The sequence below is a fragment of the Mauremys mutica genome, chromosome 19 (assembly GCF_020497125.1).
Source record: "Mauremys mutica isolate MM-2020 ecotype Southern chromosome 19, ASM2049712v1, whole genome shotgun sequence".
Classification (NCBI taxonomy): domain Eukaryota; kingdom Metazoa; phylum Chordata; order Testudines; family Geoemydidae; genus Mauremys; species Mauremys mutica.
The window spans coordinates 9,533,722-9,556,582 of NC_059090.1; the positions used below are offsets into that span (position 1 = coordinate 9,533,722).

General features: G+C 47.2%; 1 protein-coding gene across 1 annotated transcript; it reads right to left on the reverse strand.

Annotated features, from left to right (window-relative positions):
* Positions 1-1,342: 1,342 nt before the first annotated feature.
* Positions 1,343-21,463, reverse strand: DHX33 (DEAH-box helicase 33). The gene is made up of 12 exons (XM_044994105.1): positions 21,202-21,463; positions 16,285-16,445; positions 15,222-15,449; positions 14,276-14,446; positions 12,826-13,011; positions 11,749-11,860; positions 10,869-11,028; positions 9,905-9,993; positions 9,222-9,349; positions 6,674-6,877; positions 5,757-5,843; positions 1,343-5,246 (listed from the first exon to the last, which is right to left on the reverse strand). The coding sequence occupies exons 1-12, from the start codon at positions 21,407-21,409 to the stop codon at positions 4,938-4,940; spliced, it is 2,043 nt and encodes a 680-aa protein (XP_044850040.1). The 5' UTR covers positions 21,410-21,463; the 3' UTR covers positions 1,343-4,937.
* Between the last annotated feature and the right edge of the window lie 1,398 nt (positions 21,464-22,861).

The window sequence follows — 22,861 nt, forward strand, 5'->3', positions numbered from 1 at the left end:
TTTATCGTCATTATTTTCTCTGGAGTCTGGACCTTGACCAAAATAACTGACTACCTCTACTTGAAGCTGTCTCAAGTTGGCATCCACAATCACTAGTCACTTTTGAAAATTGTGGGCTATGGTTACTCTCGGCTGCAGCACACTTGCTTTGTGCTGAAATCGGGTGTTGGCTTTTCAGTGGAAGAAAAATTCTGATGGCTCAGCCTTCACACCCCCGCAGTACAGTGGCAGTGGGAACAAAGCTCCGTGGCTATCCCCTGTGGGAGCAAAGGCCAAAAGGGAGACAAGGGGAGGGGATTATAATGTCTGCTGCTTTCCTGGGCTTGTGGTGCTGCAAGGATGCAGTAGGGTTGCCAACCCTCCAGGATTGTCCTGGAGTCTCCAAGAATTAAAGATTAATCTTTAATTAAAGATTATGTAATGTGATGAAACCTCCAGGAATACATCCAACCAAAGCTGGTAACCCTAGGACACAGCTGGGCATCCTGAAGCCTTTAAGGCAGAAATACTCAATAGGTAGAACATGGGCCAAATCCAGGCTGCCAGGTGCTTTTAAATGGCCTCTGGGGCAGGGACTCTTGGCTCCATTTGCACAGCTGCACCTTTGCAGCCAAGCCCAGTAGTTGGGAGCAGCCCCAGGCCGTGCCCATGCAGCATGTCGTGGTGCTGCTGGGGGCCCAGCAAGGGGAAGTTACTTGCCCACATCAGTTGCAAAGCTGGCAATAGAAGCCAGCTCTTCTGCTAGAGTATAGTTGGAGGCCACCCCTGCCGTATAACATTATTTTTCTTTTCTCCTGTGCCACTCATGACATTGCATCAAGGGAGCAGCTGCTAATTTCTCACTGTTTAGATTTCCATATTCTTTCTGCAGATATGCTAAATCACACTATGAACCAAGAAGCTCAAAAAAAACCCTCAAAAACTGCATCCGGGAATAGGATAGTGAGTCCAAGTTCTCAAGACATCAGTATTTACAATTTTTCCCTGAACACTGATTTTTTAAGGCTTATAGAATCTAATTTTTTAATAATTGTATAGAGGCCAATGAAAATTGTACAGGGCACTGAAAACTCATGGGCTAGAAATAAAAGTATTGTAAATGTATTAAACTTTATCTCAATATTCTCTCTCCCACCCTTTACAAGATAACAGCATTCAGCTTTTCATTCATTTTTGCAAGTCCCCATTAATTTATTTGAAAATAGAAGTAACTGTCAAACAATAACCTAGTACTAATATACTAATATTAATTTTAAAAGAAGGACATGTACCCTGGCATAACACACTGACCTTTTGTATCAGTTAGTGATGTTACTCTCTAGTGACCAGCTCTCTCAAAAAGACTCCAGGAAAACACATGCACAAAAGGACTTTAGGTCATAACAGCAAAGCTATGCTTAGAACAAAACATCATGTTACGAGAATCCAAAGTACAAAAAAGAAAAATCACTATGTAAAATTAGAAATTGTACCTAAACATACTATGAGGTACTTTTAATAGCCACTTAGCTTCCTCACGTCAAAGCCTGAGCTATGTATAGAACATAAGACAACAGCTTCTTGAACCTGGAGTTTAGCCATCTCTTTATTATGGGAAAGTCAAATGTACAAATTAGTTGCTTCTGAATGGATCTCCCCCCACCCAATCCCCATACATATCAATAATAGGCTGTCCAAACAAAGTGTGCTTTTCTTCCACTTTCCCCTACAGATGCAGAGTTTTTGTATAAACACAGGAATAATGATATACAGTGTTTTAATAATTCCCTGCAGTTTGTATGAGTTATAACCACCAAAGTAGCAGCATACTGTTGAAATGCCATCCAGAGTTGCAGCTGGTCATACATAGAAAGGAGGCAACTTTGCCCCCAACCCCTCAGCATGTTTCTTACCAGCAAGCATACAGTGAGAGGCACAACTAATACATTTATACATTTCCTCTAGACCTCTGTAAAAAATTCAGTGTCACCCTGTCTGGAAATAGATTGATACACTTCACTATTCCTGGAAGCAGAAGGGAAGATATTCTAGACATACTGTGTAACTGGAGTGCATCTATTTACACTAATGCTGCTCTTAGGAATCTGTGATTTGCAGATATTTAAGAGTGTAATTCAGGTTCTACAGAGAGGTATTTGTCAGAGATTTCACTGGATGAGGACCAAGGTAGTCAGAATAATAGTAGCCTGTCAAGAAGGCATATTGCAACATACCGTGTAATTGTGAAGCATTTAACCAGAAAAAAAATTTCAAGATAGAAAGCATAACTTCTCCTGCAGATCACACAGTGAAGTCAGCAGTTTATCTGTTCACAAGGATAATGGGTTTTCCAATATGATTCTATCCCTGAGCAGTACCATTAAAACATTTAAAAAATAAAATAAAATAGATGTTTGAAAAATACAAGAGTGGACTAAACACCATTTTAGTCAAACTGGGATATCCCAGGGCAGCTCATGTTAACTAATCCCATTCATTAATAAAAGTTTCTCATCTTCCCCTTTTAGAAATCTAATCTGGTTTATCTCATCCTAAAACTGAACAACTCAAACTGTGCAAAGAGATTTCTGCTGAAACTAGAAGTTGCCTCTCCCAGAGAAGTTATTTTAGAAGTACTCATAAGGATAGAATTTAAAAACTTCTTACAATTTTTCTCCGTCCCCATTCAGACATAATAGAACAGACCATTCCATTCATTTAAGACATTACTGGGCAAGTAATACTTGGACAATCAAGCAGTTAGACTGGCTGAACCTGCCTTAGTCCCTGTATAAAACACAGGATTAAAAAATAAGATTGGTTCTTATTGCATTTTCCTTCAGAGAAGAATCTGACCACGAGATGCTGGATGAAGCCCAAAATGCCGAAAACAGGTGCAGCGTTCCTAGCCAATGTTGCCATGCTACAAATGTCTAATGAAGGACAAAAATAATCAAGAAAAGCAGAAAAATACTGGTGTAAAACTGTAGTGGGGGGGAATAAATATCTGATGATTAAAGAGCTTTTGAAGGAAGTCTGACTCCAAATTACATCTTCATTTTTTTTTCCTGGAAAGTTTGCCACAAAATAACCTGATGAGCTATTGCAAAGGATAAGACTTACAGTGATCTGCTATCTCCAAGCAGTGAACTTGGACGTTTTAACCTAGCCAAGAAGGAAGGATGAACAAAGGTTGGGGGGATGGGAGGGGGGAAGAGAGATGACACAGTCCATGGTGGAGGGCTATTTCTTTGCTGGTTATAAAGTCAAGTGGCATTTGGAGAGAGGGGATGCATAATAGACCATTGCCAAACTCAACAGTCTGATTGGATTCCTAAGTAAGAAGCAGAGATTTCTTTAAAGATCGGTGCTTTGTGGGAATGCTAAAAAGCAAGTATGGAAGATAACAGTTTTTGCTAATTCGTTAGACCGTCTGCCATGTAAAGAGCCTGGGATCTTTATACTTAACTTCTTTACCATCTGCACTTTTATGATTCTTCTATGGATTACATGGTTATAAACTTCTAGAAAAATATAACTAGCCACGCCTGCCCAAGCAAAACTTAGATCTCACAGATGATAGCTTGTTGCCAATTAACAGAAGCATCCAACTCACTGGGGAAATGTTACCCAACTTCTTTAACAATACATACTACCTATAAGAGCTCTGCAGTGGCTGATCCTTTCCTTAGATTTAACTCTTTGGTGGTGGTGAGCCCAGCATTCCCTTATTGCTGCAGCATGTGTGCATGTTACGTATTAATATCAGGTGATCACAACCACCAGGCAATGTACATCAATTTCTCTTGCTTGAGAGTCAATGATTTTCAGCACTAGCTCTCGAAGCCAGAGCCACAGATCACTGCTGTGAACAACAGAGCGCTACAGATAAACATAGAGTTAGGAGGACTAAGTGCCAATCCATTGCTTTCCCTAGTTTGGCTTTGCAACTGGCTTCAGATTCTGCATCCGTATTCAAGAAAAACTGTGTGTATAAGGTTCAGAGATTGGCCTCCTACCAGCCTAGGAGAACTAACCTCTTCAGAGCTGACATCGACTTCTGTGGGGAAGTGCCAGCGTTCCATAGGAATATTGGCACTTTGGTGTGGCCATACAGGGGCAGCCCTGGAAACATTTTACTTGCATGGCACCCGGTTCGCTACACAGCTACATGAAAACCAACCGGATGATGGAGACGAATTTTGTTTAAAAAGACAGAGCTGGGCTGGTGATGCAGGAATGAGAAACTAACAAAGCATTTGAAAGACATGCCTGCAGTCTCTCTGCTACTGATCATCCTCTCTTAATGGCTCTTCACCTCTATCAGCCCCACAAGATTTGTCTAACAAACAGGCACAGGTGATGAAGAGCTGTCAATTCAGATAACTCTTTACTGGCTTTCAAATGGGTCAAACAAGGTGATGAAAGTGACATCAGGCAGAAAGATGTCTGATGAGGTAAAATACATTAGCACCTCCCTCCGAAAAATGTACATTTAAAAAAGGTATTTTTGTCCTGTTAATATAATTATACATAAAGATTTAAAACTTTTTGCTGATAAAACCTGCGAGGGATACAAGGGCAATTGTCAAAAAATACCAGATCTGCTCAAAAGAATCCCCTTGGGACTCTCATTTCTTCATACACAACCCCATTATACTTCTGTTTTAAAAACTGAAATCCAAGACCATCACCCCCAGTTCCCAAATATATACATATATATATATATTCACAAACATACTATTTCCCTCTTATCTATTAACTGTCATAAAAGATGATTGTTCTAAGCCAGTGCAGCAACAGTGCATGAGGTATGGCTCTTGCGGAGAAGCCATTTCCTGTACAGTCCTACCGGATTGGCAAGGCAAAGCTCTATTGTTCCTGTACATTCCTTACAAAAATCTGATCCCATGACCCAAGGAATCCCCCACAATTAGCTTGGTGGCACCAAGGGTGGGTCAGTTCTTGGCTGCTCTTAGCTTCCTGCGGAAGTAGTCGGGTGCAGCATCATACAGCCAATCTGCATCCACTACACATAGGTCCCTCATGTAGCACTTGTTGGTGTGAAGCAGCTCGTTGTACATTACGCAGGCTGGCTTGCAGTGGAAGAGGACGGAGGAGGGATGGATTGCCACCAGCTGGTGGGAGTCTACAGTGGCATAGGTGCCATCCGGCTGCAACTCTGCAGTGTTCATGAAGAGGCTGTGAGCCAGGCAGCGGCGGATATTCCCCGTGTCTGATCGGGAGGACTCAATCGGTAATGATAGCTGGTTAGTAACGAGAGAGAGAGAGAGAGAGAGAGAGATGGCAATCCCTTGTGTTTGGTGCCCTGCAGCTCAGGATCAGACACCCAACTAACATCAAGTCTCATAAAACAAGCCTGGAAAAGTCTCACAATCACCACACAGTCATACCACACGGTGGGAGTGAGACTGGAATCAGGTGGCTTCTAGCACAACACAAAAGCCCACATCACCTATCACTTTCTGGCATCCCTTCCAATAACTGAGCAAATATGGTACGACCAAAAGCTCAAAAGGAATGGGAATTCCAATTCAAGCTTGGACAGCTGCCATTATTGTGAGTTTGTGGGATGCTTGCCCAGAGACGGGTCCAAGCTGCCCGTTAGAGGACTTAGTTTTAGTCCAACCATATTCAAACCAGGAACTGAAGGCACAGTGTTTCCCTCTGCTAGGATCTGGTACAGGGAAGCCATTCGGGGGTACAGGGGAGGTAAAACAATAAGGCAATGGAAGAATTTTACAGCAACTAGTTACCTTTAGGCAAATGTCCCTGAGCTGAGCTCTGACGTCCGACACCAGCATCATGTTCCTGTTGTTCACAAAGTTCTCTCTGCACCATTCCTGCAGCAGAGCAAGTGGAAGCCAGAACAATTCACTTCTTTATCAAGGATGTTAGGGACATTGTCTTTGGATCAGATGTAAAACAGAGTCCCTAAATCACATAGCCATTCAAAAGAGAGCTGCTACCCTTCTGGCCAGATTCGCAATATGGATAGTTACTCAATCTACCTAAATTCCCTCCTACAGTTCCAAGTAAACACAGTATTCCTCACCCACAGTCCTAAACTGTTTTGTGGGTTTGCCATGTGCCATGAAACAGCTTCTGCGCTTCCTCCCCAGAGATGGTGAAAGTGATTCCTAGAAGCACCAAGTTTGTAAATCACACTGGGAGCCCTGAGGAGGAAAAGCACGCTAGGAAGCTCAGGATGCTACTCAACATATTTAGAAATCAGACTGGAGAGTTTGATTTGTGGATTAAATCCAAATCTCATCTACAAAACTTGCAGAAAGGCCCAATCTCTTTGTAAGGAGTTCTGAAATGATGAAGAGCATTGCCAGGCATTTCCTGGTGGTCAGCTGAAACACAATCCCACCCACCTGGAACAATACAAGGAGGAATGATGACCTTGAGGTTAACGTGCTCACCTGGGACTCGAAAGATGGGTTCGGTTCCCAGCTCTGCTGCAGAGTTCCTGTGTGACCTTCATTAAGTCACTTATTCAGCCTGTAAAATGAGGTTAGCCCTTTCCCATCTCACAGAAGCATAGTGAGGATAAATATATTGAGTAGGAGGCACTCAGATGCAAAGCAAAGTGCAGGTACATGGAGAGACGTCAGATCCCCAGCGGACGAGTTATTGTACCATCTCCAGAGGCTCCATCCCCACCTACCTTATTGCCGCTGACATTTTTAAAGGCTCTGTATACGTTGAGCAGGGTGAGGTGATCCCCCTCGCTGGAAATGAACTTCTTCCGGACAGACTGCACTTCATCCCGCCGGGATGGGGGGTTGTAGAGGATGCTGTCCACCGAAAGCAGGGACACGATGGTCAGGATCTCCTCCGTGCAGTGGAACTTGGGGGACATGAGGATAGTCTGCAAGGCACAGAGCTGCTTTCAGGGTTTCACCAGCTAGAAAGCTGGCAGATTTCGACAGCACAGTAATCTTGGTGGGGAATGTAAACGTTAAAAGATACCTTCTCCATGTTAAACTAACTCCTGGCTCAATAGGCTCAGATATAAAAGAGAGGGGAACTCTGGTTCAGGGCCGCCCAGAGGGGGGGGCAAAGGGGGCAATTTGCCCCGGGCCCCGCAGGGGCCCCCAAGAGAACAGCGGAGGTTCCCGCCTCCGCTCCTCTCCTGGAGCCTCAGCGCATCAAGCGCCGAGTCTCCGGCGGGACCCCTGAGCCCCGCCCCGCTCAGAGCCGCGTGGTCAGGGGGCGGGGCCGGGAGCTCCAGGCTGAGCTCGGCTCCCTCCGCTCGGCGTGGAGCTCCCAGCCCCGCCCCCTCCCCACGCGGCTCTGAGCGGGACGGAGCTCAGGCCCCGCCGGACACACGCTGCGGCTGTTCCGGCGAGGCGCTGAGACTCCGGGTGAGGAGGGAGCCGGGGGTAAGAGGCTGGGGCCGGGGGGAAGCGGGACCTGCCGCCGAAGCGCAGCCCGGTCTTTGGCGGCGGGGGGCCCCCTCCCGTTCCAGGACCCCCCCCGCCGAATTACCGCCGAAGACCGGGCTGCACTACAGCGGCGGGTCCCGCTTCGGCGGTAATTCGGTGGTGGGGGGCTCCCGTCGCGGGTCTTGGGGCACTTCGGCGGCGGGTCCCGGAATGGAAGGGCCCCCCGCCGCCGAAGACCCCGGGCCCCCGGAATCCTCTGGGCGGCCCTGCTCTGGTTTATTCTTAAAATCATAGAAGACAGAGGGAAGAGACGTACTAGGGGACACAGCTTGTCCATCCTCATGCCAATGCAGTATCACGGAGGCACTGGCAATAATAACTATCATTAAGGATTATTCTTTTAAGCTGTCCTCATTTGAATGAGCTAAACTACTCACAAACCTTGAATTACACACTTTTGCTAAACATATGCACACTACTGGGAGAGCTGATCATTTTAAGGAAATTTCAATATAACACTGCTCATTCAGATGAAAATTGTAAGACAAAGTCAGCTCTTTTGGAAACTTTGGTTTCAACTCTAACTTGCCTCATTAAAATCAACTAGTGTGCTAGAGGAAAGCAAATGTCCTACCTATCAACAAGAGGCACTAAAGGTGAATTCCAAACCAGTGAGCCTCACTTCAGTACCAGAGGAAATGGCTGAGGTAAACAGGATTATAAAGCACCCACTAGATGAGCAGGATATGACAGGGACAAACCAGTACAGTTTCTGTAAAGGAAAACTGTGCCTCTCTAATCTACCAGGATTTTCAGCGCATGCGAGGCTACAGCTACTCAGGGCCAAGTTCCACATCTACTGAATAGCAGCAACGCTCACAGATATTAATAGGAGCTGCTGGTAAGCAGAGCCCAATCAGGCACTCATTCTCCTCACATTACTCCTGAGGGCATTCTGCGCCAAAACATTAAAAATTCTGAAAATTGTATTTGTCAAATAAATGTGGAAGTTCCAGCTTGGCATTGGGAAGCAGAGGCCACTGCCAGCACAGAGGTGGGAGATCACTGTGGGGCTCATCAGGGGGGTTCTGGGTGCGAGGGGGTGAGGCTCAGCAGGAGGGTCTGGGTGCGAGGGGGTCTGGATGCACTGGGGTTGGGGATGAGGGAGCAGCTCCCTGTACAGGAATCCCTCCCCCTGCAGCAGAGGAGCGCTGGGTGCAAGAAGTGGGGGGGGGGGGGCAGTTTGCAGAGCTTCCTACAGCCAGGGGAGAAATCTGAGGGTGGGTCTGGATGCCATGCATGGGAAGAGGAAGTCCCATCCTCCCCAGCCCAGCTGAGCCCGGCACAGGGTAGGAGCCACCAACCAGGTCATCCCCAGTCCCGCCTCCCTGCCCCACAGTGATTTACCTCTCTGCCGGCTGCCCTGGGCACCCGAAACATACTGCTGAGGAGGGTTGCACGACCGTTCTTGTGGCTTCCCTTTGCTTCCCCGTCAGAAAGTCATTTTTCTGCGGGGAAGCAAAGAAATCTGTGGGGGCTATAAAGTCTGCGCATGTGCAGTGGCGCAGAATTCCCCCAGGAGTAACGTGTGTATTGTTAGGTATGTATCATGGTAACAGCTATATGAAAGCTACCTTGTCATTCCACCATATGTGGAAATCTTACATGGAATCAGAAGGTTAATGTGGGAAATTCAGTCAAAACAAAGCTCTTAACTCATTAGCAAATCAAAAGGAAGTCGTTTAAGGAGCTTGAGAATAAGAGACTGATAACTATGCAAAAATATAGCCAGCTAAAAATAAAAAACTTGTTGCCTATCATTTGTACTTTAGAGAATTTGGGTTCCAGAGGAAATGCTGCCATCTTCCTTCCCAGTGGGGTCAGAATAACCTGATCCTCCTTCCGGTCCACAGCGCCCAGCAGATCCAGTTGCTCAATGGCTGCCTGGATGGCATCTATCAAGACAGAATGGTACAGCCAGTTGGCTTCATTGTTGGCAATATCAGCAGAGGTTAGGAGGACTCCCCCTAGCACCATCAGAGGCAGTGTCTCCGGGTCAGAGTGAAGGACAACGACATGGCACTGCTGTGCCTGTTATGATTAAACTGCTCAAGCCTCCAGGGCTGTCCACCAGGCACGTTCCACTGACCCAACACTCACAAATTATATTTTAAATAGAAGCAAAGGTTAGGTTGCCAAGCCTTTGGCAGCAGCCCTGTCAGGACCCCTGCAGGCTGCTCTCCTTCTCTAAAAGCCTCCCACCAAGATTTCTTCAGATTCTTTGCATCTTAAGGGAATCCAGTCCACCCAGATGGCAGAAGATTTCGATGAGTTCACTTGTCAGCTAGACCCATCGGGAGAGGTGGCAACAGTCCAGGAAGTGTTACACTCCTTATGATACAGGCTCCCCTCCGCTCTCCATTATCAGTTCAGCCAAAACATTTATTTTCAGATAAATTCTCAGCGACCTGTTACCCACTCCTTCCAACGCCACCTTCACACCCACTTACCTGGGGATGGCTTGGACATAAAGTCGAAGGTGAGAACGTTGGGAATTCTCAGAGCCAGGAGCTGTAGCATCACACTGGCCAGGTTACACCTGCAAAGGGAGAGAAAAAAAAATATAAGAACAACCTCAACCACCTGCCTCTGTTGAGGCAAGTCAGGCAGACCTGCCCGACTGGCACCTCTGAAATCCTGCACGCTGAGGAAGACCAGCCCAAGAGTGGCTGCCGCGCTCCCCTGGCTTCAGCACTCCTGCAGAGTGGCTGCTTCTTCCAGCAGCCCCTGCAGTCACACAGCAGAGGGAAGGAAAGAGCAGCAGAGGGAGCCTTGACACACTCATTTTGGTCAGGAACGGGGGAGAAGCATAATAAGGGAAAGGAGTATAATACAAAGGGCAACAACCAAGGTGACACTGGAAGCTGGAATCTCCCCAGAACAGCCGATGGTATTTGGCACAGAACTTCTTGGATTCTGAGCCCCCATCCCTGAGGGCTGAGCAAGACACAATGGGTAAACCAGTCACTTCAGCTGTCCCTTGTAGCCTCATCAGCCTGCTGCCAGTTATGTCACATGCAATGGGACAGTACACGCTTCAAAGGGATGGGGAGAAAAAGCTACAAGTCCGGACTGATGGAGGAGGGGGAATAAAATACCCGGTTCTTCTCGTTTCTGACACCTTCCTCCTAGCAACGGGGCTGCTGGTGAGACGGAGCCAAAGCCTGAGCTCTGACAGCTCCAGGCGCCCCGGTCACAAAACACACCCAAGCTGTGAAAACAGGAAGCCAGCAGAGAGACAGTTCTGTCTCCAGGCTCTGAATGGCCTTCCTCAGCCAATGCTGCTCATGGGGCTCCATATCCATCCACAGCGCTCACAGGCCTCCCTTCGGAGTCGCAGATTCTGGCTACGTAGCAGGGTCTGGCTAAGGGAGGGCAAGGCTCTGTGTTCGGGGAAGTGGATTCTGTTCTCACCTCTGTATCTCAGGTATCGTCATCTTATCAAACTTCTCAAACTCATCCTCTGTGTAGAGCCGGTAACAGATTCCACTGTCCTCTCGTCCCGCTCGCCCTGTACGTTGCCATGCCTGGGCCTTTGACACCCGCTGCACAGCCAACACCTCCAGGCCACTCTCTGGGAAAGGGAAAGAGTCCACATTAGTGAATATTCACATATGCGGGGCTTTGGAAATGCAGCTAGATCCAATTCGCACAGTGGCTGAGTACTGATCCTAGGGGAAGAAAGAGCACCACCTACTGAAACAACACCACTTAAAGGTAATCTCCCATCCAAACACTAACCAGGCCTGTTCTTGCTTGGCATACAAGACCTGAAGACAGCTACATGCTCCACCCACTTGGTGGCATGTCACAGCTCCAGGGGTATTTTTGCACTGCACGTAGACACTCACGGCTGGCCCGTACCAACAGACTCGGGCTAAGAGGCTATTTAGGGTGTATATGTTCTGGCTTAGACTGCAGCCTGAACTCTGAGACCCTTCCACCTTGCCCAGACATCTACACTGCAATAAACAGCCCCGCAGCCTGAGTCAGCTGGCAGGGGCCAGCCACCGGTTTTTAATTGTAGTGTAGACATACCCCAGGAGGCCCGGTAGAATTCCACACTTAGCTGACTCTCCCTGTGTACACCCTATACCAAGATCAGATGAGCACTCGGGAAGAAAGCACATTCAGTTGACAGGAAGAACACACGCACAAAAAAATACCTGAAATACAATGTGTTAAAGACTGAGGCAGAGGGGAGTTTTAAATCAGCTGCTATCAGGGTTTAGTGCCTCAACGTATGTATCAAGAATTAAAAATTATTTCCATATCGCTCATCTCAACTCCTCACCAGGGCTGAACTTCTTTGCTTTAACCATGCCTGTGTCCACAACGTATTTTATTCCCGCAATGGTGATGGAGGTTTCCGCAATGTTGGTTGAAAGGATCACTTTGCGATAGCCCTAGGAAGAAGAGCAAACAAAAGACTATCACCTAGCTCTTATCCAACACTTTGCAGCAGTACATCTCAGAGAGTTTTACAAAGGAGGTCAGTAGCATTACCCCCATTTGACAGTTGGGGAAACTGAGGCAGCGGTGACTTTGCCCAAGGTCACCCAGCAAGCCAGCGGCAGAGCCAGGAATAGAACTCAGGCTCTCCCAAGTGCCAGTCCAGGGCTGCATCCAGCAGGCCACACTTGCCGGAGTCCCAGCTCCCACTTTCCCACCTCAGTGTCCCAAGATTCACACATCCTTATTGGTGTGCTTTGACTTGGTTACACTTTAGAGTATTGTGTCAGTGTGACCAGTGTGTATGGCTACCTTAAAACTCTAGCTACTGGGCAGATTTCTGTTTGCAGTGTAGCCTTTAAACGTTTTTGCTTCTGCTGAAAGGCATGAGATTAGGATCCCTGAAGACCTGAGTTCTTATTTATCCACTGACTAGGAACAACACAGGCTGAAGCAATGCAAATTCCTCTGTGCACATACACACAGTGCTGCCGAGTCTGCTACACCCTGGAAGCTGGTCTTCTTGGAATTTCAGTATGACCTGGAAACTGCCCAGTGAGGCTGACCAGCTGGAATGGTGCTTTCTGTGATGAGGCTCTTAGTCCACAAGGATCCTTATAGAGCACGTTCCAAAGGCTCTGCATCTCATTACCAAGCCCTTGGGCCCTCATTCCGCTACCTTTTCTATATCCAGGGCAGTTATTCCCATATTGGGGCTAATGTTGAGGAGAGACTCATAGAGGTGACACCCCACCTATCGCACTGAAAACATGTACCCTCCTGTCTCCAGGCAGTAGTCAGCCATGGTCATAAATGAGGATTGCTTTTAACCCACGAGACGTACAGCCCTTCCTGTGCAGGGAAATGGACAGTGATGTGGATGCATCAGCTCCCCCAGGTGTCCCCCAGCCTGGCTTACCTTGGGTGCAGCCTGAAAGACTCGGAGCTGCTGTGTGTATGGCAGCGAAGCATAGAGGGGCATCACCGCCATCTGGGGGCAGCCATCGGGAAGCTGCTTGGCGATGTCTCGGCAGGTCTTGGTCATCGCTTCGATCTCTTCCTGACCAGTTAGAAACACCAGGATGTCCTGAGAAGAAGGTGCTTCCTTGGGGGTTGGGGAATTAGAAACGAGTGTAAGCTAGTGGGGGGAAGAAGACTCAAGCAGAAATAAAACAGCAGTTATCAGTGGCAGCAAATCTCCTGAGCTCTCCCACCAACAGCAGAAGAGTTGGAGCAGCTGGGGAGCAAAGCTGAACGTGTGCATACAGAGTGAGGTGCTGAGCACCCCCGGCTCCCGCTGCGTTCACTGAGACGGAAGGGGGCTCAGCACTTTGTAGGACCACCAAGATGGAGAAGAAAAAAACCCTAGAGAAACTGATGTTTCTGCTTTGTTCAACAACTTTCCAGTGCACCCGAACGAACAAGCTAGTCTCCCTCCCAGTGGCAGTACAGCTGGCCAGTAATCACATGAAAACCTCTAGAAGAATAGTTAGGAAAGCTGGGCTGCATACTTTGCTTAGCAGTCTCCTTTCACCTCCAGACTAGGGTTCAATTCCTACAAGCACAGCAACAATAAGTATTTTACCAGCGGCAGATGCAGGATATTAATGGTTTATTTAACAGCTTTCCAGCAGTCACTCCCCTTAAAAGCCACTGTTTACATACAGCTCCGAAAGCACCATGTCACCGTGTGCTCCAATGGAGAGGAGACACGCTGGATATATTTCCAAAGACGAGAACCGCAGGCACCTCTTTCAAAAACCCAAGACTAACCATCTGGCAGTTTCTCGTTGAAACACTTAGTGCTAGTCATAAAATATTGATGAGCTTTTAATTCATTAGATTTCCATTTTCTCTTAACAACTACCTCAGGGAGGCGATCTTAATGATAATCGAAGATTGGCATTTTTTCATTTTGGTGCTCTTTGTGGATTCCACAATTCTGTAAGTAATGGGGTGCAAATAAATTATTCCCTGGAGTGCAATATTTTCCAATAATGGGAGTCCTCATCTAACTCAGTCACACCATCAGCATCATCTACCTGAGAAGTAGATTTTAAAAGAATATAGGGCCAGCTGGCCCACACTGAAGTATGAAAGCTAAAGATGAGAATACAACAACATACAAAACGATTGCCAAGTTCTACTAACGATACAAGGTGCAATTTCAAGCCATGGGATATTTGAAGTTAATGAATCTAGCCAAAGTCTCACATTAATATAGCTCATTCAGACTTCAGGGGTGACACTAAAAGAAGCCTCAATGCTTGTAACTACCACTTGGATCTGAACTGGCCGAATGATAACCGATGAAATATTCAACTGTAGCATCGCAGGAGCAATGCATGCTCCCAACACACCCGTGGTACCTGATGGATTTGGAAGACCGACACCAGTGCTGCTTGGAGGTAATCACTCTGAGGCTGTTTGGTGTAAAAGATCTGGATTGGATGTTGCCGACCTTCTAGATAGAGAACTGGGGCTCCGTTGAAGTACTGAGAGAACTGGTCTACATCCATAGTAGCTGACATGATCACCACCTACAAAATGGGAGCAAGGAAGGTGCTATCAATGGGAGTCAAGCGTGAGACATTTGCCAACAGGCCTACAAAACCCAGCCTCCTTAGACTGCTAGGACGAGCACCCAAACCACCAAAAGGTAAGAAAGGCATTTAGTGCAGAAGAGAGCAAATTTTTTTTCTTCCGGGCCCTCAAGTCTACAGCCATCCACTCCCACTGTGTGACACCCCAACATGTGTTATACACATATCACCCCATACGCTACAGCAGGAGTGGAGAAGCGAGCTTAAAGGGCTCCAGACGTTTACTAAAAACAGCTACGACTGGTTAGAACATTCAGACTTAAGAGATGGCTTTCAAGGGAACGTGGTTCAAGCTAGAAAAGTCAAACATGACGAGGACCCCGCCCTTAGGGTGGGTCTTCACAACAGTTAGCTTGTGTGTTACACCAAACTCAACTCCTGTCCACACACAAAAAAAATCTCTAGCTTGCATGCTTTAAATTAGCTGGTGCGGATGGGTTGACACTCGAGTGCTCTTGAAGCTGCAGCTAGTAATGCAGGGAGGATGTAAAAGCTGGAATTAGAACACAGCAGCAGCAAATCCAATCACTCTGCTGCTAACCAAATCACTCTGCATCACTCCAGTGTTCTTCTGAAGTGACTGGAGCTAGGCTCTCTCTAGCGCACTAACTGGAGTGTATCGAACTCAAGCTAACCATTTCAGTGTAGAACCCCCACTCTCCATCAGCATATTGCATTCCGCTTGGGGGCCAGGCGGGGACTCTGCACTCACTTTGAGTGGGAATTTGCCCAAATCCTTCCGTTTCTTTAGCGCCGCTTTCACCACCCCAAAGAGCACGTCTGTGTGTATTGTCCTCTCATGAGCTTCATCCAGAATGACGACACTGTATTTGCGCAGCAGGGGATCGCCAATGGCTTCGCGGAGAAGCATCCCATCCGTTAGGAACTTGATTCGCGTCTCTTCGGAGGTGAAATCTTCAAAGCGCACTGTGTAGCCGACCTAAGGAAATAGTCATGCAGGACAAGGCACAGACACCAAATCACGTACATTTACAGCAGCTGAGATTCACACTAAAGGATCCCAAAGCATCCAGACTATCCTTACAGCCATCCCTTCACCCACATCCAGTTAGAACGGCAAGTGCAATTTAAGGAGGCTGCATGTATTTTCATTCTGTGAGTCACAAGCCCCAAGATTCTAACCTACCCCAAACAGAGCTGCCAAAGTCTTAGCATAATCACTATTTTCTGGCACTGACAGAGGAAGTTCACCCCTAAGAAAACCTGAAGAATTCACTGTAAAATATAATAAACACAGACGATATAACCCCCTTTCCCAGAAGCCGGTGAACTGGATCACAATTTGTTAGCATTCATACATACAAGAAATTAAAGTAGAGTGAAGGTCAAATACTGCCCACAGTTCACACGCTCAGTTTCAGGAGCTACTAATAGAATTTAATTGTGACTGCAAATACAAGCGTTTACTGAAATTATAGGGAGATGTGGATAAGTGATGCACGTTGACTAACACAACTTGAATTCAGTCTGTTAAGCCCATAAGCAGGTACACTAATTTTTATTCATTAGCCAGCATTTTTTTTTAAATAAAAGCAACATCGCTGGCCCCCACATGGTGAGAGAAAAGCCAAGCGGGGCTCAGTCACTGGTCTGGATGGAAGAGAGTGTTTTTATTCTTGTATACTATTAAATGTAGACAGCACTTTATCCCTTGTGGTTCTAGGAGCCATACAACTGCTCTGACCACCTGCTGTCCTCACCTACCCAACACCACCTTGCATCTCAACCACTTTATTTGAGGCCACCTCACATACCAGTTTTCCCAGCTCTGTTTTCTTCTCATCCGAGACTCTAGTAGCTAAGGATATAGCAGCTACTCTACGAGGCTGGGTCACCGCAATGATGCCTTGGCGGCCGATTCCTGCTTCATAGAGGTACTGTGGGATCTGAGTCGTCTTCCCTGAGCCTGTTTCCCCTATACAGCAATATATGAACAAACAGCTGTTATTTCTGTAGCATCTCTAATGAGAGGCTCTCAAGCCATTTTGCAAACATTTGTTAATTAAGTCTCATCCCTCCGGGAGGCAGGTGTTGTTCCCATTTTGCCAATGGGAAAGCTGAGGAAGAAAGAATTAGGGTGATTTAGCCTATGGGAACAGCACCCAAGTACCCCAGCTCTAACCACTAGATACAGCACTTCACTTGATAACGCTCATCTCATTCCCCATGGTTGGTCCCTGGTACAGAATTTTAAAGGCAAACCGCAAGTAAATAGAAGCAGAGTTCTGTACGCTACAGAAGCGTTCCCGAGAACATTCAGCACAGCACAAAGCCTACGATTCTTCCTTTTTGATTTCCCCCAGCATCACAGCAACCTACCGCACTCAGACCCCTGGATGGATCACACCTTCCTAGGAAACCCCTGCTAGGGCATGGAGCTGGCTCGTGAGGCTCAGATAAGTGGTTTCTTTTCAGCATATATGGCACTAGTTTGTGGCCTGGGTTTCAAAGCTTTTGAAGTTATGATCCCATAAAATCCTGGGAGCAAGAGACAGATGAGACCCATTCAGTCATCCAGTCTGGCTTCTTAGTGTTCTGTGCAGTTTAGTCTTAAAAGTTCCAGGCAACAGAGCTTCCACAATTTGCCATGGGTGACTATTCACAGCTGGAACTGTCAGTTCCATTACTGTGTGATACAATTGTGATTCCTAGACAGATGGGAAGCAGAAAGCCAAATGTAAGCCGCCCAGCTGCAGACTGGGGCAGAGGGAGGAACTATTTACCGCACTCAGCTGCAGAACCTTACAAGTGGCCTATTGTAATACATATTTAGCATGTGATAATGCAAACCATACAACTATAGAAGGGAAATGAGAAAAGTACTGTGCATTCCTTGACTAGAAAATTATTGTGGTCAACATTTTTTTGAAGTGTTCGCTCATTGCATGTGTGAAATTTGAGGCACTTCATGCCTAATTTTAACAAGTGCTGAGCCCCTACGTTTCCAGCTGGAGTCAATGGGATCTGCGACTCTTCAGCTGCTAAAAGTCACACATAAGGTGTCTCAAGCTGGGCTCATAAAAACAGAGGAATCATTAGTGAACATTTCTGAAAATTCGACTAAGGTGGTGCTTTTCCCAAGGAACAGAGGGTTTTTCCATTTTCGGATTTTTTTGGCCAGGGGGAGAGGGAAGGAACTATAGGATCATAGAAATGCAGGACTGGAAGGAACCTCATGAGGCCACCTAGGTCAGTTCTCTGCACTGAGGTAGGATTAAGTATTATCTACCATCCTGACCGTTGTTTGTTTAACTCCTTCTTAAAAACCTCCAATGACAGATTCCACAACCTCCCTAGGTAATTTGTTCCAGTGTTTAGCTACCTTTACAGTTACGAAGTTTTTCCTCCTGTCAAATTAAAGATCTACCTGGATGAATTTAAACCTATTACTTCTTGTCCAGTCCTCAGTGGTTAAGGAGAACAATTTATTACACTCCTCTATATAACAACCCTTTACATCCTTAAAGGCTTATCAGGTCCCCTCTCAGTCTTCTCTTCCCCAGACTAAACAAACCCAGTTTTTTCAATCATAGGTCATGTTTTCTAGACCTTTAATCATTTTTGTTGCTCTTCTCTGGACTTTCTCCAGTTTGTCCATATCTTTCCCTAAGTATGGTGCCCAGAACTGGACACATTACTCCAGCTGAGGCCTTATCAGTACTGAGTAGAGAATAAGACTTGCTTCTTATCAGTACTGAGTAGAGAATAAGACTTGCTTCTTATCAACACTCCTGCTAATACATCCCAGAATGTTTGCTTTTTCTTTTTTCTTTGCAACAGTATTACATTGTTGATTCATATTTAGTTTGTGATTCACTATTGCTCCCACATCCTTTTCCTGCAGTATTCCTTCCCAGGCAGTCATTTCCCATTGTGTATTTGTGCAGTTGGTTATTCCTAAGTGTAGTACTTTGCATTTCTCTTACTGAAATTTCATCCTATTTATTTTAGATGATTTCTCCAGTTTGTCAACATCATTTTGAATTCTAATCCCGTGGTCCAAAGCACTTGCAACCCCTTCCAGTTTGGTATTGCCCACAAACTTTGTAAGTGTCATATCAATGCCACTATCCAAACCATTTATGAAAATACTGAATAGAACCAGACCTAGGACAGATCCCTGTCCACTCAATATGCCCTTCCAGCTTGACTGTGAACCATTATAACAGGGGTGGCCAGCCTGAGAAGGAGCCAGAATTTACCAATTACATTGCCAATACGTAATACGTCAGCAGCCCCCTCATCAACTTCCCCTCCATACCGCGCTCCCACCGCCTCCCACTCATCAGCAGCCCTGCTCATCAGCGCCTCCCGCTCCCTCCCCGCACCTCCTGATCAGCTGTTTCATGGCGTGCAGGAGGCTCTGGGAGGGAGTGGGGAGGAGCGAGGGCACTGCAGGCTCAGGAGAGGGGGCAGGAAGGGGTGGAGTGGAGGCAGAGCCAGGGGGTGAACAGTGAGCACCCCACTGGCACATTGGAAAGTTGGCGCCTGTAGCTCCAGCCCCAGAGTCGGTGCCTATACAAGGAGCCGCATATTAACTTCTGAAGAGCGGAGCCAGTTTGGCCACCCTGCATTATAATAATTACTCTCTGAGTAGTAGGAAAAGGATTAAGGGAGGGATAGAAAGCAGCAATAAACTTCCTGGCTTTCCCCATACAATTAAGTCACTGCAAGTCTTAACTGAGAACCTTGCAACTCAAAGTCAGACACCATATAGTATGAACAAACAATTTGTATCTAACTACTGAAAAAAGCTAACACGGTCTTGGGATGCATGAGGCAAAGTAGAGATAAGGAGGTGTTAGTACCGTTATACAAGGCACTGGTAAGCCCTTATCTGGAATAGTGTGTGCAGTTGGTCTCCCATGTTTAAGAAGGATGAATTCAAACTGGAACAGGTACAGAGAAGGGCTCCTAGGATGATCCGAGGAATGGAAAACCTGTCTTATGAAAGGAGACTCAAAGAGCTTGGCTTGTTTAGCCTAACCAAAAGAAAGCTATGGGGAGGTATGATTGCGCTCTATAAATATATCAGAAGAATAAATATCAGGGAGGGAAAGGAATTATTTAAACTCAGTACCAATGTGGACACAAGAACAAATGGATATAAACTGTCCATCAGGAAGTTTAGACTTGAAATTAGATGAAGGTTTCTAACCATCACAGGAGTGAAGTTCTGGAACATCTTTCCAAGGGGAGCAGTGGGGGCAAAAGACATATCTGGCTTCAAGACTAAGCTTAATAAGTTTATGGAGGGGATGGTGTGATGGGATAGCCTAATTTTGGCAATTAATTGGTCTTTGACTATTAGCGGTAAATATGCCCAGTGGCCGGTGATGGGATGTTAGATGGGGTGGGATCTGAGTTACTACAGAGAATTCTTTCCTGAGTGTCTGGCTGGTGAGTCTTGCCCACATGCTCAGGGTTTAGCTGATAGCCATATTTGGGGTCGGGAAGGAATTTTCCTCCAGGGCAGACTAGCAGAGGCCCTTGGAGTTTTTCGCCTTCCTCTGCAGCGTGGGGCACAGGTCACTTGCTGGAGGATTGTCTGCACCTTGAATTCTTTAAACCACGATTTGAGGACTTCAATAGCTCAGACATAGGTTAGGGGTTTGTTACAGGAGTGAGTGGATGAGATTCTGTGGCCTGCGTTGTGCAGAAGGTCAGACTAGGCAATCATAATGGTCCCTTCTGACCTTAAAGTCTATGATTCTATACTAAGGGCACATTGTACCTAATTACTAACAGCACTTTAGATTATTAACACTCAAACAGTTTGAGAAAAAGCTTTTCATTATAGGTCATACATTCATGTGGTTCTCCATTTGAAAAATGAGCAAGACTGTAAACTCTCTGGGATAAGGACTGTCTTTTACTCTGTCCAGTACAATGGGGCTTCATACCTACTGGAGCCTGTGAGCATTCCCATGACACAATCAGCTTCACTTCCCAGCACAGAAGGTTTGGGTTATGAACATTGTAGGAAAATGTTTGTTTGGACACAGCAGTTTCTTTCGGAACTGAAGAAAGAATCCACACAGACTTTGTAAATACTTAATTGTATCTATCAAAAGTACTTATATGACCCCCATCACCACAGTATCTGAGCATCTCACAGTCTCCAGTATATTTATCCTTGAAGCATTCCCATGAGCCTGGACAGTGCTATTTACTCCATCTTTACAGAGGGGGAAACTGAGGCACGGAGCAAGTAAGTGATTAGCCCAAGGTCACATAGGAAGTCTGTGGCAGAGCTGGGAAATTGAACCCGGAACTCTCAAGTCCTAGGCTAGGGCCCTCACTACTGTCCTGCTCTGCTATACAAAGCTCAACGATGGGCCAAACCCACATCCCTTTTCACTAACCCAGTGTCTCAGCAATAGCTGTGGGACCGGACTCCCGGGCAGAGGAGGAACAAGTTACTTGTCTGCCCTGGGAGGAAGAGGCCTGGCTGCCCCGTCCGGGTGGGGGAACAGGGCTATTCCATGGGGCTCGTTAGCCCAGGGGAGCTCCTGCCAGGGGGATGGGACGCTGAGTGCGCCCTGGGAGACAGCGGGGGGCTGAGGAAGCAGGAGGCAGAGTGGGGGCTGCATGGCGGAGCGGAGAAGGGGCGGGGGGGGGTCTCTCCCAGTCCGGCCCCGCCGGGAAGGTCGCTCCCGGCCCGCGCTCACCGATGAGGATGGCGCTGTCCAGGCTCCGGAGCTGGCTGAGCAGCGGCCCCCGTGCCTGGAAGATGGGGAGGCTCCGGCGCTGGGTCTCCCCGGCGCTGGGAGCCGGCGGCGGGCGCTTGGCTCCGGGCGGCGCCAGCTGCATGGCTCTGCGGGGAGGCGGCGCCAGCTTCAGTCTCTTGGCCGGGGGCAGCTCGCCCTCCTGAGGCATCGCCCCCGGGCCGCGGCCGGGCCGGGATCAGCTCCCGCGGGGGGACATGCGGCCGCCCCGCCCCGCCCCTCGCCCACGTGTTCCCGCTGCCGGCCGCGCACAGGGGTTACCGCCCGGCTCCGCGACACCCCCCCTGGGACTACAACTCCCGGCCTGCCCCGCTCCCGCGGCCTGCGTCCCACTGGCCCAGAGCGGAGCAGGCTGGGAGCTGTAGTCCCCACAGCCCACACGTGAGGCTGGTCTGCGTCCCACCTTAGCGTGCTACAGGGTGGGCCGGGCCTGCGGACCGTACCCTGGCTAGGGGCCGTCCATCAATTACATAAGGTATTAGGGGGTGGATCCTTAATTGTAGGGGCTGTGTCACTGTTACAAGGAGTGGGGGGGGTCTTGAAAAAATCCCCCCAAAATGTTATGTAATTTATGGTCAACCCCTTACTCTACCCCCCTTTTCCCCAGGCTGCCAGCTACTTGTTAAGAAAAGTGTGAGAATGTGTGTGTAGAGCGCACAGACGCAGGTAAAGAGTCAGCCGTGTGCACCCCCACCTTTGCTGTCTCAACTTTTTACTGATAAAACCCTGTGTGTAAGGATGGTTTTAAGGCTTCTAACATATCCCATAGTAAAGCATCCACTTACCCGGCCTATTGCCATAGGCATATTCACCCGGTGTTCAGCATCTTGTCTTCAATCACCTGAGGAGTGTGAGAAGGAAAAGTGCATGGAGACAGAGCACTGGCAAGTGTGTGCTCAAGCCTTCAACCATACAAAGGATGATGGAAAAGGGGACAACAGAGAGGGGCACTGGGGAAGTCAGAGCCTTCCAGCACAAAAGAAAGGGGGTGGGGTAGGTCGAAAGAGGACAAAGATCTACGCTTAGGAGTCAAAATGAAGAGGATCTGAAATCTTGGATTAGAAAAGAAAGAACATTAGAGGGATATATAGATGAAAGAAATGTGCCAAGCAGTTCCAAATGGCTCCCAGGCCTAGAGTTTCTGCTGGTGTCCCTCCACCGAGGGCATTTGACAGTCCATGGTCACCACATTCAAAAATACACTGAAAAGTGGATTAAACACACAAACATTTAGCACAGAAATAGGCTTTAAATGTCCCTTTTAAATACTGTTTCTGGCCTTTTTTGCTAAAGACATCCACTACCCCACTGTTATGCTGAGAGATACTGGTGACAATCACAAACCTCTTTGAGACTAGGTATGAATGTACCCTGCAATTAATGTAACATAACTGTCAGGATTAATTAAATTTTAAAAAAAACCTGCATCCCTGACTCCCCAAGACAAAGGAAGGGTTGTGAATCCACACACAAGTTTTTTGAGGTTTTTTGGCTGAGTATTGTTTGTTTAGCTAAGTATTGTTTGGGGTAGAACAGAACACAGAGAGGCACAGGCAAAAAGTAAGGAAGCCAAGCAATAGCTTGTGAGCATGGTGTGACCATG

Excerpts from the sequence above, each read along its gene's own strand:
- DHX33 (XM_044994105.1), bottom strand. The coding sequence starts at position 21,409 with ATGCCTCAGGAGGGCGAGCTGCCCCCGGCCAAGAGACTGAAGCTGGCG. Across the intron at positions 5,844-6,673 it reads AAAATGTCAGCGGCAATAAG|GAATGGTGCAGAGAGAACTT; the intron begins GTAGGTGGGGAT and ends GCTCTGCTGCAG. Across the intron at positions 5,247-5,756 it reads TCAGGGACATTTGCCTAAAG|CTATCATTACCGATTGAGTC; the intron begins GTAACTAGTTGC and ends GTTACTAACCAG.